Genomic DNA, 17,538 nt, shown 5'->3' with positions numbered 1-17,538 from the left:
CAATTATAATTGCATATCACTAACTATCTATAATATATTGCAGGCCAATATGTGAATTACAGCCCAAATAAAATGAGAAATAAAACAAGGCTGACGGGCCAACAATGTAAACGAAGTCCATAAAGAAACAAAGCTAAAGAAATCAGAACGGGCCAGCATATCACTACCCGATCCAAGCCCGATTTTATTTCAAGTAATTTCCTCCATCTTGCTCTTACCAAAGCAACGCTCCTCTCTCTGTTGTCCTAGTCAAATCAAAGTTCCAAAAAAGTAAGAGAAAGAGAAAGAGCTTCTTCCACACACCATTCACAGAAGAAGAAAGAAAGAGAAAGATCAAGCTTGAGAGGCTGAAGTCTAATCATCCAGAATAAACCAAATCAGGCTTAGGTCAAAATTAAAAGTAAACTATTTCCTCTTCCATGCATCAGATCTTCTTTTCTTCCTCCCAACTCTCTGCAAGTCCGAAAATGGCATACAAGGAAAAGTTGCCTTCAGCCCCAATCTGTTGTGTATCCACGGTCTTAAACATGACTTGGGGACCAAGTTGGTTTTCAAGGGTCCAGATTAAGTTGACCACTAGAAGAGTTTTGTGGTTGCTGCATTATGGCTTTCGGCCAAGATGAAGGAGTCAGAAGAAAAAGTTTCTACTCTAAGGTTTAAGGAGAAAAAGTGAATCTGTGGGTTGGTGAAGCTCAAGGCTCAAGGTGTTGACATTGGAAGAAGAACCAAACAACATGCAAGGAGATAAAAGAAGCTTGCTGTTTATTCAGAAAGCAAGGAGAGTTAACCAGAGTATTGAGGTTTTGTTCTAAGAAGTGTTCTTTGAGAAAGTTCAACTAACTGGACAGTGTATTTTAATCAAAGGTGCATTCCGCCAGTATGAAGAACTGAATCAGAGGCTTGCTACTCTGATTTTCGTATAGCACAAAGGTTGTTGATGAAGTCAATCTCCTTCATGTTTTACTGATTGTAATGTACTTTTCTATGTTTATCTTTCTGTAATTTCTTGTGAGAAAAGGCATTGTGAGAAAGCTCAAGTAAAAGCCATGAGTGGAAAAAGGTTGAGTGATACACTTGAGAGAAAAGCCTAGAGTTATTTTCTGATTTCTTTAGGTTGGTTAAGTATCTTGTATCTTGTACCTGTTTGGTATCCCTTTCTTAGTTGGGTTAGTACTAAGAGTGAATAGTTAGGTGTTAGCATAGCCAATGTCAAGTTAGGTTAGAACTTGAGTGTGAAATTGGTGTATGTAATACTTTTAACTATAGTGGAAATTCCTTCATTGTTGTGGAGGAGACTGGACGTAGGTTGTATAGCACAAGGCAACCGAACCAGGATATATGCTGGTGTTAGCTTTTCTCTTCTTTGCTGTGTTTTGTTTTTCTAATGTTCATGAGACAAAAATAAATTGTCTCATAAATTTTCGCTGCTGAGTACAAACAGAATCAAATTTGAAAGTTTTGTTTAAAAAGGGTTATAATAGCTACAAAAAGAAAGGCATAGATTCAACCAGGGGCGGAGCTAGAAAAAATATTAGAGGGGGGCAAAAAATATTTATACAATAAAATAAGACTAAAATAAAATTTTAAGGGGGGGCTAAACTGAAATTTACATATAATTTACATGTAAAAAATTAAAATTAGGGGGGGCGATTGCCCCCCTTTCCTTGTACCTAGCTCCGCCCCTGGATTCAACCCCCTTCTCTAAGCCTACCACAACCTTCAAGTATGCAAACTTAATTTTGTTGAATGATTTAGGGTGTGTTTGGGATTCACGTTGAGGAAGAGAGAAGCTCGTTTGAGCGTCTTGAACGTTCCACTTTTATGTTTGGCAATCTTTTAGAACTCTCAACCTAGAAGTGCTTATACCTCTAAACGTACGTTTATCAGAAGCAAAAATTTCTAGCTTATGCGTTTACGTTGAAAAAGTTTGGTTATCATTAAGAAATTAGATGAGAATTTTTTTCCTTTTCTACCAACTTTATCCTTTGTTTTCTTCTATAAAAAAATGCAAGTAACCATATAACTTTTACAATAGTTCTTTATGTATGTTTTTCGTTCCAATTTTTTTTCATGCAAAATTATTTCAATCACGGTCCAGATAAAAAAATTTATTATTTTTTATTTATATAAATTCTTTTTTCTATTCTTTATTGTACTATATTTATGTTGTGTATAAATTTTTTTATTTTTTATTTGGTTTTATTCGTATGAATTTTATTTACTTTTTATTATTTTTTTATATAATATATGTTGTTGATCGTAATTATTATATACGATGTTTGCATGTTTTTTTTCGTTTTTATTGTACTTCTGACTGTACTTTATTTTCGTCTTTGTTATATACTAATTATAAATAACAAAAGAGTCATAAATAATAAAAATTTATAGTCTAAAATGATACTAAATTAAAGAGTACTAATGGTACTAAAAAATTTATAGAACATTTTCTTTTTCTTTGACATTATAAAATGTATAATACTATCTTTCATATTTTTATTTTTTATTGTATTTATTTTATTTATATGATAAATATTTTTTATATTATTTTTTTAATGTTCTGTTTGTTCATGTATATTATTATTTTTAATTGTTTTCTAGTTCATATGAATTTTTTTTATTATATGAATTTTTTATGATATCTCGTATTATTTTTTATGTATTTTATTAGTGTTTTATCATGTCTCTTAATAAGATCTATTCAAATATCTAAAGTAAAATAATAGAATAATATAAAAAATTATTTAAATTGATGTCTCTTTTAGTAATTTTTCATCTAAAAGTGATTTTGAGTAGTATAATCCAAACAACATTTATTTTACTATAATCCATTTTGATATAAAGATTGCCAAACATAAATCACGTTAACACAAACTTACTTTTCATCAAAAGCAAGTTTGCAAAATCAATTTTATACAAACTATAGTTTGCAAACTGTAATCCAAACACACACTTATACCTTTCATTGCAAATATGTATCTTAATTTACGCACAAAAATGCTATTTGTATACTAAAATCAGTCATTAAAATCAGCCACCAATGTATTTATGTATAAATACATGTGTAGTTTAATTTATTTTTATATTTATATTCTAACATGTATTTTATACTGATAATTGACTTTAGTGACTAATTTTAGTGTACATATAACATTACTCGTTTACCCACCCTAACCGTGATTAAAAATACTATGCATTATTAATTGTAAGATGTTATAACTTATCAACTTTTTATTTATCAAGTTTTTGTTAAGGGAAATTGAGATAGAGGTAAGTAATTATGGTTAATAATATAATAGATCTCCAATGAAAGGTATGAATCCTTCCATTGAAGTTTGCAGGCCAACCGTGAAAAACAATTTAAATTCTATTAAGTTAAAAAAATACAAAAAAAAACCTCATACGTTTACAAATCATTTCCAAAAACCAGATTCATTCATTTTCTCCATTTTTTACTTTTAGATACCCATCTATTTTTCATGTCATGTGTTTTGGTCCATCTAGACTAAAGATTAGGAAAGTATATGGACATGATAAAATTAGATTTGTCTTAATCTAGACTCGACCCTGAATATATATTGAGTCTATTTTTTATATTATAATCCAATCTTAAACCTGATAAAATTTATACACATTCGAGCCATAATTATACCGGATAAAAATAAGATAAAAACTGTTATGAGACTTACCTAGAATCAGGGTGATTTGGACCTGAACATGAGATCCAAATGCCTTTAGGTGAAAGATTCGACGTCTTCTCCTGTAGGAATGAAGTTGTCCGAATTCCTCGTGAGGAAGTGAGTGTGGTATCTGTAAGAGATTTCGATGCTTAAGTTAGTAGGGTTTTAGGTAGGTATACCCTGATTCAGTCTCTGTAGGCTAACACACTATAAAAATGTTGAATATCGTTAGATTTGCTGTCAGATTTAGCGGCGAAATAAATCTAATGGTATAAACCTCATCAATAACTGTTTATCAGCGGATTTTTTCGTCTGCCACTAATTACCCGCGAATTTAGCGGCAGATATAATTTTTAATTGCAAAATTTTGGAATTTGTTACTGTCAGATTTTTGCCTCGATAGATCCGACGATAATATATTATTTGTTATTAATAATTAAATTAATAGTTACCGGCAGATTTAACCGATAGTAAATCCGATGATAAACTTAAATTTTAGTTTTTTTTTTAATTTGTTTGAAAATTCAATATATAATTTTATATATTTAAATTTAATCATTTCTAAACAAACAAAGTTCAAAGTTTTATAATTTTTCTATATTTTTTAGTTAAAAATTCACAAACAAATTTAAATATCAAAATTTATTATTAAAAAAAGAATTGAATTAAGCAGAAAAATCAAATTTAAAATGCACTAAACCTTCAATTACAAAAATTGAACAAAATGGTATAAAACTATAGTCAACTTGTCATAAATTGACAAAAAGAGAGAAAGATATCAATTGTTATGAAAAACAATACTAATTTATCAGACTCCACTATTAAATTGGGCAAATAGACAATAACAAAAAAGTTGCTGACAATTATTCAACATGAGAAATATTACCTTGTCACCGTAAAATGGAGTGTGGTCCAGACTTAAAATGGACCACATTCAATCTGAAGTGATGACGTGGTAAGACTAAGAGAGTATACAAAAAAGTAGTCATCAAATCTCTTTCTTTTTACCCATTTTTACTGTTCAATACTCGTATAGAAAATTTTGAAGCAAGAGAAAGATCTAAGTAATTGTTTGAATCATGTTACGGGATGAGCGAAAAATTAAGGATTCCAAAATTATCAGCATATTAAAGAAATTATTGTATATTATTAATGGTGTATGACTTACCCAGAGCACATATATAAGTACTATAACCACATATCCAATGTATATGGTTGTTGCGAAAACATAAATAATATCAAACATCATTCCAAGTTGTTGTGCAAGTCCAAAAAGAAAGGTTGTGCAGCTAGATATACAAAATAAAAGTTGAAAAGTGCATTGAATTGAATTCAGTTTAAGAGAAAAAAATTAACTCTAAAACAACCAGAAGTGTAAAGAGAAATTGAATCTACCTTCCCACTACTAATACATTTTCAAAGGTGAATAATAATGCAAAATTGATGGGTTTGGCAAAAACAATTATTCACTACAAAATAGAAAGAAAAATGAAAAATAAATAAAAAAATAAAATATCATGTGTTCAGTTCTCAACATTTGACTTGAGCATATTGTCAGAAATTGAAGAAAAGAAAGCTAAAAATAATTGACCACACGGAAATAGAAAAATTTATCGCTTAAAAAAATCACTATTTTTTATATTAAATTATGCACAAATTTTAATGAAAAGTAAATATACCATTGATCCTTGGCTCTGGTTCGTGATGTTTCTAAGATCAATTAATGGGTCTTCATTGCTATAAAGTCTTGGGTTAGAGTAACACAAAAACAAGAAGAAAAACATTTCTTGAGGGTGGTTAAGAGATCCTTATTCTCAGATACATGTGCTTTCTGATAAACGAAAAATTAACGGAAAAATTTTGTTGGTAAAGAATTTCTCAAAATAACTTCGTTGTAATTATAGTTCTAAACCGACAAGCAATCCTCGGTCAACGTTTAAATTTTTTGTCACAAGTACAAACCGAATAAAATAACCAAAGTATTCAAATCTCGGGTCGTCTCTCAAAGGAATTGCAGGGAGGTGTACTTCTTATTGGTTATAGTTTTGTATACTTTTGGGTTTTGGGTTTGATAACAAGAAAATATAAATTGAGAGAAAATAAACTAACAATTAAGAAAGGTCCTAGCACGGGTTGAGAATTGGAATTCCTATCCTCATCATCATGGTCAATTGTGATGGTAATTGACTTTTTCTCTCACTTAGTTAACCTCTAATGATTGAAGAAAAGTCAAGTGAGCAAAATCAACTTAAGTTCACAAGTCCTAATCAAAGACTAGATTTAGTGTAGCTCAAGCCAACTAGAAACTTTCAATCACCAATCAACAAGAGACCTTGACAATTCAAGAGTCTCCGAATTACTCAATCCAAGCCAAGAACACAAAAATCTAAATTAACATCCACCCAAACATTTTATCAAACACTTGAAAGGCATAGAATAAAAGTATAGAAAATTAGTAAGAGATAGTAAAATCTAAAACTAACAAATGCAAGGAATCAATAACCAACAATTGAAGAAAGAAGCCATAAACATGAAACACGTCAAATTGTATTAAAGGGAATTAAATCTAACAAGAAGAATTCATAAACTAAATGGAAAAAATAAAGAAATCAACAAGAAAATATAAACTAAGATACTAGAACAATAAAAGGTAAAAAAGAAACTAAATTAAAGCAAGATAGAAATCTCAATTTGAGAAGAAATAAAACTAAAAGAAACCCTAAAACCTAGAGAGAGAGGAGAGCCACTCTCTCTAGAATTCTACATCTAAAATCTAACTAATGTCTGAATGAATGATTGATTCCTTTTTTCCAACTCAACTCTAGAGCCTCTTGTCTTCATTTTCGGGCTTGAAAATGGGTCAAAAGCAGCCTAGAAATTGCCCTAGCGAATTCTCTTTACTGAAGTACGTGACGCTCGTCACGCGTACGCATCGCTTGAACTCTGCATTAGCTACGCGTAGGCGTCAGCCACGCGTGCGCATCATTTGGTTATGGCTTGGTCACGCGTATGGGTCAGCCATGCGTACGCGTGGACACCAGCTTCTCAAAACTTCAATTTCTTGTGTTCCTTCCACTTTTGCATGATTCATTTTCATTCTCTAAGCCATTCATACCCTATAAACCCTAGAATCACTTAACAAACACATCACGGCATCGAATGGTAATAAAAGAGAATTAAAAATAAGCAATTTTAAGTCCTAGGAAGCATGTTCTCAATCATAGCATAAAATTCGGAAAGAAACTTAAAAATATGCAATTTACATGAATAAGTGTGAGAATAGTTAACAAAATTCACTCAATTCAATCCAAAATATACCATAAAATAGTGGTTTATCAAAAATATCACGAAAAAAACTAGAATAATAACAAAATAAAAAAATATAATATAAAAAACCGTTGTGCTTCTAATAGTTTGAAAAAGCTTTGCACGTTAACTATTTTGTTTCTAATATCCTAAATTGGACAAATATTATTTATATACTTTCTCTCACAGTAAATTTATACTTGGTGAAATAAAAATATGCAAACAAGGCAAGTTAAAAACACATAAAAACTGCATAACAAATATAAAAGTAGCATACAGTTTCTCTTGTGGTCTTACCAGTAACATGCAAGCAATACCAGCAATCAAACAAGCTACAAATCTGTAAATCCTCTGCTTCGTCAAGACATAATAATAGAAAAAATGTTAGAGCCAAAAGATCAAAATAAGTTTAACCAACAATTGAAGCAACTACGGGCAGAGAAATCAGAAGCAGAGGTGGAACTGAATGTTGGTTCAAAAAAGGGGTCACGGCAAAAAACGGTTATAGGTTTTTTATTAAAAAAAATTGAAAACAAGATAGAATAGAGAAAGAGATGAAGGCAACCTACCTGGACGATAGAGGAGAGACACAACTCCGATAACAGAGGGAGAGACAGTGGCTTCTCTTCCAACGGTGGCAGAGACAGAAGGAGCAACTCCATTTGAGGAAACAAAACACGATACAGGCGACTTGACGCAAACTTTGGAGGAGAATGGAGGTGGGTAGCACTGGCGGAGGGTGGCCGGAGGGGTTGCCAGAAGTAGTTGCAGAGGAGAGAGAAGAAAGAGGAGAATGGGAGAGAGAGAAGAGTGTTCTTGAAAGTGAGAAGAGAGGGCCGCACATTTTAAATTTAGATAAGGGTTACCGGTGGATATATCCGACGGTATTGCAATGCATATGACCAAACACACAGCATTCTATTAATTGAGATTTACCGGCGGATTTGTAATTCCGACAGTAATGCTTGCGCCAATTTTTCTTTTTTTCCTCTAAATATTACTGGTGGATTTACCGTCAGAAAATCTAATTCGGCGGTAACTTTTTTTATTCGACGAATTTATTGCCATATCTACCGATAAATCCGCTGATAAATTCACCGCTAATGTTCGACGTTAATTCCGACGGTAAATCCAACGGTATTCAACATTTCTTTTTATAGTGACGATGCGTTCGCTGGCGGAACCACGACGACGACTTCTCTAAACGTATCCTCAATGAAGCTGTGATTCTCTTCGAATTAAATGGAAGAAGTAAATCAAACCATATTTATTGTAGTGCCACTGCCACTGTCACCACAATGACGGATTGAAAAAAAATAAGAGGAGAAGCAATTATACAAATCCACTTAAAAATGAATGTTGGAATTGCTAGGTAAACAATGACTATCTTGAATAATATGAACAATCACCAATTAAATAAAAATACACTACACCATAATTTAATGCTATTAATTAAATTTACTCTTTTAACCCTATTAATTCACATTATTCACACATCGTTCAAAAAAATTGTTGGTTATTTATACTTTTTTTTATTTTATCATTAAAATTTAAAATTTAAAATTTTAGGTTTTTAGTACTTGTTACGTGATTAAAAAATAAATATTGAAGCAGAGAATAAATAAAAAATAATTGGTAGAACATGAAATAAAATACAATAGTGAAGCACTGAAGCGGATGATTTTTTTGTTGGATACAATGCATGTAAATTTACTAATATAATGCCAATCCATGGAATTTCTAGTGATGACAACTGAGATGAACAGTTATCTACGATAAAAGCTGTACAGCTAGTTGTATTCTGTGAATTAAAATTGAGTTAAATAAAATCGCCATTAGTAATTTTTTATTTAAAAAAAATTACGAAACACCACCCACAATTTCACTTCTCCCGTAAGACTCCCATATTAATGAAATTTAATTAAAAAAAATGGTATTCGCCCATATTTTTTTTTCTCTTCTCTTTTTCCTTTTTTATTTTTTTTTTTTGTTTTTGTCTGGTCTGACTCATATATTTTTGCAAGAACACATGTTATTGGTCATATACAAAATATATGTTTTGTCAAGTTTTCATTGCTTGGGTCTGAGTTGCTTGAAAAAAGAAAACCACGCAGAAGGCCCAAGGAAAAGAAAATTACCACACATTAGCACATTATTGGAAACGCATACATTCCTGAGAAATTTAAATGATAAAAATGCTGGGCTAACCTAACACAAAACAGAAGACTAAATGCTTTGTATGGGCATGCTGGCCCAATATTTTTGTATCATATACGATATACAAAAGTACAAACTTTATGACAAAAAAATCAAAAAAGAAGTACAAAGTACAAACTTTACTATATGGAATTGAAAAACTGAAATACGAATAGGTGAGTAACACTGAATTTGGGTATAATATATTTCAATAAAAATGAATGAAAACTCGATTATATTGCCTTATATTTTAATCAGTTAGTACTTAGTAGCAACCACATTAAATTCCTTCGTAAACCCTGCCTAGAGTACTACTGTTCGAAGGTATTGAACATGTATTCCGAAGCATATCTTCCATTCCAGGGTCAAGTTAAAAATGAAGTTGAAGCAATGCGTAAAAAAGAATCTTCCCTCCTATTTATTAAGGTGTTAAGGTTTGTAGCAAATGAATACATAGCAGAGATAGGTACAGAGTACAGACAGCGAAACACATTCAAAAAGGAAACATGATACACTCGCAATTTTTGCGCAAGTTTTATTGAGTTACCAAACTGGAAAGTTGGTTGTGACTGCTGAGAGGACTCATGAGAGAAGCAAGCCTTCCATCTTTTTGCTAAAGAATATTGAGTATAAATTAAACAAATAAATAAATTATATCGGCACATACATACATATAGAAGCTAAGGAAAGATTCTTGTTTTCTTTACGAATATATATAATAACTATGTCTGTCTCACCCTACTCATCCGCACTCTCTTGTTCATATCATTCAGCATATAAATGTGACTATAAATTAAAGAAGCTTCACTACTCTGATCCCCATACTTGACATAGCACAAGCTCAGAATACGTAACAAAAAAAACTTTAGGGTTTCATATGATGACAACAAATTATGCAACTGTTCGATGATGATCAGATCAGAAGAAAATTGTTCCAGTATGAAATAAGTTAAACAATTTGATTCATGCATGAAATCTCTATTATATAATTCTACAAAAAAAAATTGTTTTATTCTTTTTGTCTTTATTCCACAATAATTAATTTAAATATATCCAAGCTAAGAAAGCTGAAAATAGCCATTTAAGGGAGTGGATCATCTCCAGTGGAAAAAAAAATCGATAGTATTCAGTGTAGGATCTCACCCTTCATTGCTCTCTCTTTCTTATTTAATTTTGGTCTCACTTATAAAATTAAAGGTAAAAGATCACACTTTATCCTTTCAATTGTTAAAAGAAAAAAGAGAGGATCCATTTCCATTAATTTCCCACATTTCATATGGTCGCCATTATTAATATTCCAAATCATTATCCATTTCGAATATATATAATTAGATTTTGAATCATTAGTTGTTAATTTAATTCTCTTTTCCGTGTTGAAAAGTGAAATCCATGGATAATGTCATTAGAAGGGACATATAGAGTTTCAAATGAAGAGCAATGGCGTGTATATATAGTAGCGTAAAACGAACAGAGATAAACGAAGGGATGAAAATACGTATCAAGTAATCACTAATGGACTGATGCGATTCTATTCGTCATCCTATGGAAGCACAATAATGCAAGTTGAGCATAAATATAAATCAAATTTGTATGTATGGGTGTGGATGTGGGATGTGAACAACATACATAGTGCCGCTAACACTGAACTTGTTGAAAAGGTATCTTTCTCATTGGCCAAAAAGAAGGGTTAACACATAAACCAATCATCAAAATTGACATATCACAAAGCAACTAATTCTTATCGCCACGATAGATGTTGTCTTCATGAGCGTCGATTAGGGACCACAACCACAAAAAATTATCTTTGATATTTTTTTAAAATCAATCTTTTGTTCTTCTTAGCATCCCACCAAATTTGTACAGCCAAATGTTATTGTCCTTTTCCAATATTCTTCTCCTTTTTTTTTTTTCATTTCATTTTTATTTTGGCACAACACTATATTCTTCTCTTTCCATGACAAACCAACAAATATCTTTAACCCTAACGAAAGAATTTTATTTCCCACTTGCATTCTCTCTCTCTCTCTCTCTCTCTGCCCGCCTGCCCCTATCAAAGGTTGCGCCACACCACAGCATCCAAGCCATAATTGAAAAAATATAAACTAGATACATTACATACTTAAAAATAGAGGAACTAACTATAGGATTTATATATATTTCTAACCTCAAGAGTTGCTTTATGTATGTAGTAGTGTATATATATTTAAGAAAGGAATTTGAAAGAGCATGTTAGGCACGTGCATGGAAATCTGAAAATAAATATTAATAAATAAATAAATTAGCCAGCGAGGTCATGAAGCAACTGTGCACCCATGAGATTCCTGTAAGGAAGATTTTGTGGTTCGCCATCAACAAGAGAGTAGTGATGAACTATAGATGACGATGAGGGTGGACAGCTGTCCATTATCTGATCCCTGGTTGTTGCGTAGAAGAGCGAGCTATGATGACTGCTCACCGGAGGAGGAGGGAACGCCAGGCTCACCCCGCTTCCACCGTGCTGTTGTAACCCTAGAGTCAAAGAAACCCCATTGAAACCCTGCTGTTGCTGCTGCTGCTGCGTGTATGAAGAGAAATCAAGCTCCACCGATCCAAACGTGTCCATCACTCGCCCCAAGCATTCTTCTTCCTGATTATTATGGCTGCTCTTTGGGTCGTTTTTTATGTTGTTGAGCATGGATGATGACGCACACTGATCGGACTCCATTCCAACCACTACGCTTGGCTTCTGATCCTCCGATCGTGATGATGGCAGGTGGAGGTCCGGGTCGTCAGCACCCTCCGAAGAAGCCATCATATTTTCTTGTTCCTTCAATTCCTCCATGTACATTTCCTCCACCATTGGCTTCCACAGACGAACCCTTGCATTGATAAACCAGTTTGAAACCTGCTTCATTCATTTCCAGACATACATTTACATTTTAATTGACAAGGCCCTCTACCTAGCATAATAATGGAATGTGAAAAGAAAGAGATGGACGTGCCTGGCTTCTTGATAGGCCAGTTTGGCGGGCTAGAATATGTTTATCAACGTCGCTTGGGTAACTGCAAGGAATGAAGGTCCAAATATACGACCTTAGCTTCCATTGAATTAACGTGACATACATGCATAGTAATTATATTAATTGTAACATGGATGGGAATAATGGTCCTACACAGATCGCATCATATATGACAAAATAGGGATGAAAGGAATCCGGATGGTGATGCACATAAACTACCAATGTTGTACCGTATAGTTATTAGCAAGGCATAAATGATTGAGAAACCACTTTATTGGTTTTAGAGTGAACATTGATTCTTTCGCAAAATCAATATTCTACCTTACTACTTATTGTATTAATCTACCAAGAAAGAGAGGTACTTACGGATGGAGGAAATGCTCAAAGAGCCAAGCACGAAGAACAGAAACGGAGCGCTCGGGAAGGCCACGCTGAGGTCTCCATGGATGACTTTCCATCATGCTCATTTGCTGGAATGCCCTTTGCTGCCTCAAAGCTTGGTCAATGATCTTCAGCCTCGGGGTTTCGCCCTTGGTGGTGCCTGGTGCAACTGGATCTTTCTCTCCCATGGCCTTTCTTGTCGCCTGAATCTGCCCCATTATCGCATCCTTCAAGTTCCTGAAATATTTAGACATGGCTTTCTGTGCCAAAGCCGTGTAAACCGTGGCAGCACCGTTCCCAGCCACCGCCTCAAAGGAAGACACCACCGCCTTCATCTGAATCCGGTAGTTCTTGTATCTCCTGTCAACCTGAGTTAAAAGATCTTTTTACTTTGATTTACCAATACGGGGGAATAAGAAAAGAAAAAAGGGTAAGTTATTATCACGAGGTGGTGGCATTAATGAAAAGGCCCGCACTGGCTGCTTAGTTAGTTCAAAGAATCCCCAATACAATCCCATCAACCGAACCATCAAAAAGTTAGCTAGCTAGGGACCTCACTGGGCTTGATTTGCATTGATAGATACTAATAATTCACATAACGGAATAAAGACCATTTGACTTGCACCTTTTTTTTCCATAGCAAACACATACACACATACCTCTTCGAGCATGGAAAGCAGTTTGGTCTTTCGCTTTTGCAGCTCCACGAATTCAATAGAGGTAGGAGAAGGCTTCTTTGAGGAATCGTGATCTTCCCAGTGCTGGTGGTTGTTGTTGTTGGACTTGTGCTTTATGGCCAGGCTACAAAACTCGTTGAGAAGGTCCTGTGCTGGAACTAAGTACTTGGAGTTCTTGAGCATCAAGTGTCCTTGATAAGCACTAGTAGATGAGGAGGAAGCTGCAGCTTTATTATTATTATTAGCAAAATTTTGATATGCATAATAAGGCTGAGACTGAGGGTGAGTGGTTTGTCTGAGCTCAAAAGATTGCAAGCCAATGGATGAGGGATTCGTTGAACTTAGAGAGAGCGAGAGACCTTGACTTGGCCTCTCGTTTCCTTCACATGGGAACACACACCTCAGAGATGAATCGTCAACCACCAACCTGTTCTCCTGCCACGATGAATCATCATCAACCTGTTGCTGTTGGTAGAAGGAGGCTGAAGAAGAATCGTTGTTGATGCTCCTACTGGAAGGCCCTTGTTTCCCAAACAAAGCCTTCCACATGTGAGGGTTGCTGCTATCAACATTCTTCGAAAACCCTACCATGTCCATGCCACTGGTGAGGTTGTTGAACATGTCTGCAGGGTCCCCCACCAACCCTTCCATCGTCGTCCCCGAGTAACAGAAACCACCTGATGATGACACCATCTCCCTCGATTTCTCTTCGCACACTGCTCGAGCCATCCTAACATACACATACAAACCCAACCCCTCTCCGATCGATCAATCGATGCTTCTTCTTCTTCTAAAACTATCTTTATATATTCTGCTTCTTCCACTTCCAGCTGGATATAGTTTGATGGATCCACTATCTGAAACAGAGTTGAAGATAAAGCATCATCAAATCAAAGGAGTGTATCTTTAGAAAACAAGAAAGTAATTAAGAAGTTGGATGAGTGGAAGATCTTACCCTAAGGGAAGAGTAGAAATTGGTTGGTATGAGGTGGTAGTGGGTGGGGAGGAGCTTTATTTGTAGAGTGGTGGTGTTCTGTTAATAAGCAAACATATATGGTGGTACGACCATGAAAACCAACCTAGCTAGGACCAACAAAGATCACATATATACTTGCTCATCACAGAATAGGGTTCATCATCATCATCATCATCATTTCATATGTGTGTGCCTCCCTCCCCCTTTTCTTTCTCTCTCTCTCTCTCTCTCTCTCTAGCAGAAGAAGTGGGTCAATGCACCAATATAAATACAAAAGCAAATTATGGAGTAAATTTCCTCAATTATTTCTTACCCCCTACTAATATTTTATTTAATTAATTAAATAATAATATATTAATTTGGATTGGAGTATTAAAGAATAAAATAAAAAGACTGACCTTGAAATGTCTACAAAGGAAGTACAGTTAAGAAGGAAGGACCAGAAGCAGCAACAGAAAGTAATGATCGTCCTTTGCCTGGTACATATACTACAAGCCGCCACATGAGTTGCTCTCTCATTACTAAAATCCTGATTTTATAACAAATTCTGCTTTTAGCGCCCCAAATCCAAATCCACAATAATAATGGAAATTGGATATTATTTGTATTTGTGTAGGGGATCCTTCCTTCCTTCCTTCCTACTTCCCCATCATCCAACTCCAATTTCTTTATTATTAATTTATTTTATTACAAAAAACGGGGTGATGGTAGAGTATAGTATTGTAATTGGGGTGTTAAGAGGATCTTTGTAGGGGAACGAATCCCAAGATGCAAGTCATCCTAAGTAGAGTCTTTTCCAGGCTTTTTCAGATGGGTTTCAGCAGAGACAGAGTGAACTCTGTTTAGGATGAGTTCAAGTGGGCCTCACACTCAATAAAAATTCAACAGAGCTTTGTGCTTCTGATCTTTTTATTATTATTATTATTATTATATCTCCACAGCTATATGCCTGGGTTTGTGTAAAATGTTCCTAAAATAAGGGACTGGGCGTGAGATGAGATATTGAGATGAGGTGGTCCACTCTTTTCCGATCCCCTCTAATTCTCATTAATTCGCGTATTAAAGTACTCCACCCATCCTCCTCTCTCTATTTTGCATGGGACCGCATCTTTTCTTTTCTTTTTATTTTTCCTCTTTAATTCTTTTATTTATTCATATGCCCCTTCCACGCGCCATTTAATTCCACGTTTCCCATACCCCCATCACAACTTAACTCGTACTGCATCTCATAGCTCATCCCCATTGGAATTTAATTCACTATGATGTGAAACAATTAATGAACAGTAACATTGTGGTACGTATATGTATGCACATTAATGGGTTTCATTTGTCAATGATTATTGGCGATTTCCCATTTTGTGACTGAAAGTGATAATCTTATTCCTAGGTAATTTTCAATCAGAATCAGCTCCAACCATGTTTTAATTTACATCATGTGTTCTCCTTTTCACTGACGAAGTAAGTAATATAACCAATGTTTTATTCTTTTCGTTTCCATTTCACCAGCACGATAAATATAGTTGATGCGTGTATGGAGTGTCGGTTAAGGAATAATATTGCATGGTTATGTATGTAAAAGTGATGGGATGATTAAAAATGAGTGGCTTATGCAAGAAAAAGAGGTCCCTACGCGCGAGAATTGAGAGTGGGGAAGTTGAGGGTGGCACGCACAGCTTTAAATATTTGTCTGTTAAAAAGCAAGTGGTCCATGGAGGGGGAGCTTTCTCCGCCGCTTGCCAAAATTTTCCCCTCCCCCTTTGCCCTACACCACGATATGACGTCACTCTCTCTCTGTTGGGTGTGCACTACGCACTCAGCGCATGCCTTCCTACTTCCTATTGCCTATTACCAATACCCAATAGCACCACCACCATCAACATATCCTACATCATCCTTCATTCTTTTTCTCTTTTTCTTTTTAATTTATATATCTTGAGATAACACTGGAAGTTTGCTATACCAGTTTCGATCTATAAAATATTTTATAATGATAAATCAAATTAATTATTTTGCCATCAATTTAGGTAATAGATCAAAATATTTAAAAAAATATTATTTATACACTAAAATCAATCATTAATATATTGTTTAATTTATTTTTAATATATATTTATATTTTAATATATATTTTATACTAATAATTAATTTTAATACACAACTAGCATAATTGAAATATTTATGTGTATAGTTAATTACTCACATCATGTAAATAGTTTAATTTAGTTAATTGAAGGATAAAATTAAGGCCAATATATTTAAGGCAATGTCAAGTAGTTGTTAAGTTGTCATATCTACACATAAGTATTAGATTAGTGACAAAAGACAACAAAATTAAGAATATTTAAAACTTAAAAATTAAAATTGATTATGATATGAAAACTTAGAAATTAAATCAAATTGAGTCATAATTATAACAAAATATTAGTTGCTGGTAACTAGTCAAATAATATAAACTAGCTAGTATTACATAAGGATGTATGTTTAGTTTTTTATTATTGACAAAAGATCTCTCTGATGATAAGTATTGTTAATGGTTTAAAGAGTTTAGATGTATAACTTAACTATATGAGATACTTAATTTAGGATAATGAAACTAATATTTTAAGTGTAAAAACGAAGAATTAGCTAATATTAATTTAAATATAAAAAATAAAAAGTATTAGTCATCAAACATTTAATTTTTCATTAATTTCTATATATAAAAAGAGCTAATACAGCCCAGTTTCTCTTTTAAGTATGTTTAGATGTAAAGTGGAATTAAAATTGTGGCTATAAAGAAATAAGTGGTGTGTATTCGGTCGACGTAACTTTGAGGGAAGATTTTTTTTATGTGAATGGTTGGTTTGTATGGTTTTGGTGGGGAATTAAAAATGTATGTAGGAGACAACAACACACTAGTGTACTAGATGCTACAGGGAAGAGACAATGAGAAGCCTTTACCTTAACGTACCTCTGTGTATCCACCTAACGAATAAGAAAATCTACAAATGAATGAAAAAGGTTACGTTGTAGAGTGTACGAAATAGTAGTTTAATTTTGAAGTTAGAAGTAACGGGGGAGAGGGTTTGAAATCAAAATTGGAAGACGACCTATAACTATAGAAGCAGCAGGGCAGGGGTGACTCATGGGCGTGGGAAAGGGGTCAATTAGGGAGTCCACAAATGGCGGGGGATTGTGTGCGTGTAAGGCCCTGTACAACTCTCAGACTTCATTAACACCAGCCACATTTTTGAACAGGTTTGAAACTTGTAACTACATGCCACTTCTACCACCCCTACCTAGTACCTAGCACTACCTAGTGTGGTCCATGCATCTTCTTCATTTAT

At 33.9% G+C, this 17,538-nt stretch overlaps 1 protein-coding gene across 2 annotated transcripts; it reads right to left on the bottom strand.

The window, feature by feature from the left end:
* Window positions 1–11,298: 11,298 nt before the first annotated feature.
* Window positions 11,299–15,143, bottom strand: LOC130980487 (homeobox protein BEL1 homolog). Of its 2 annotated transcripts, XM_057904158.1 has the most exons (6): window positions 14,607–15,142; window positions 14,192–14,444; window positions 13,219–14,093; window positions 12,545–12,927; window positions 12,161–12,221; window positions 11,299–12,063 (listed from the first exon to the last, which is right to left on the bottom strand). In XM_057904158.1, exons 3-6 carry the CDS (start codon window positions 13,963–13,965, stop codon window positions 11,458–11,460), a joined length of 1,797 nt encoding a protein of 598 aa, XP_057760141.1. In that variant the 5' UTR covers window positions 13,966–14,093; window positions 14,192–14,444; window positions 14,607–15,142; the 3' UTR covers window positions 11,299–11,457. The 2 variants fall into 2 exon arrangements, with proteins under 2 accessions (XP_057760141.1, XP_057760142.1); XM_057904159.1 differs by lacking the exon at window positions 14,192–14,444 and having other exon boundaries at window positions 14,611–15,143.
* Between the last annotated feature and the right edge of the window lie 2,395 nt (window positions 15,144–17,538).

Source organism: Arachis stenosperma, chromosome 5 (assembly GCF_014773155.1).
Source record: "Arachis stenosperma cultivar V10309 chromosome 5, arast.V10309.gnm1.PFL2, whole genome shotgun sequence".
Lineage (NCBI taxonomy): Eukaryota > Viridiplantae > Streptophyta > Magnoliopsida > Fabales > Fabaceae > Arachis > Arachis stenosperma.
Note: the sequence above shows the minus strand (reverse complement) of the source record. Positions and strands in the feature narration are given on the sequence as shown.

Excerpts from the sequence above, each read along its gene's own strand:
- LOC130980487 (XM_057904159.1), bottom strand. The coding sequence starts at position 13,965 with ATGGCTCGAGCAGTGTGCGAAGAGAAATCGAGGGAGATGGTGTCATCA. Across the intron at positions 12,928-13,218 it reads TGCTTTCCATGCTCGAAGAG|GTTGACAGGAGATACAAGAA; the intron begins GTATGTGTGTAT and ends CTTTTAACTCAG. Across the intron at positions 12,064-12,160 it reads CTGGCCTATCAAGAAGCCAG|GTTTCAAACTGGTTTATCAA; the intron begins GCACGTCCATCT and ends TGAATGAAGCAG.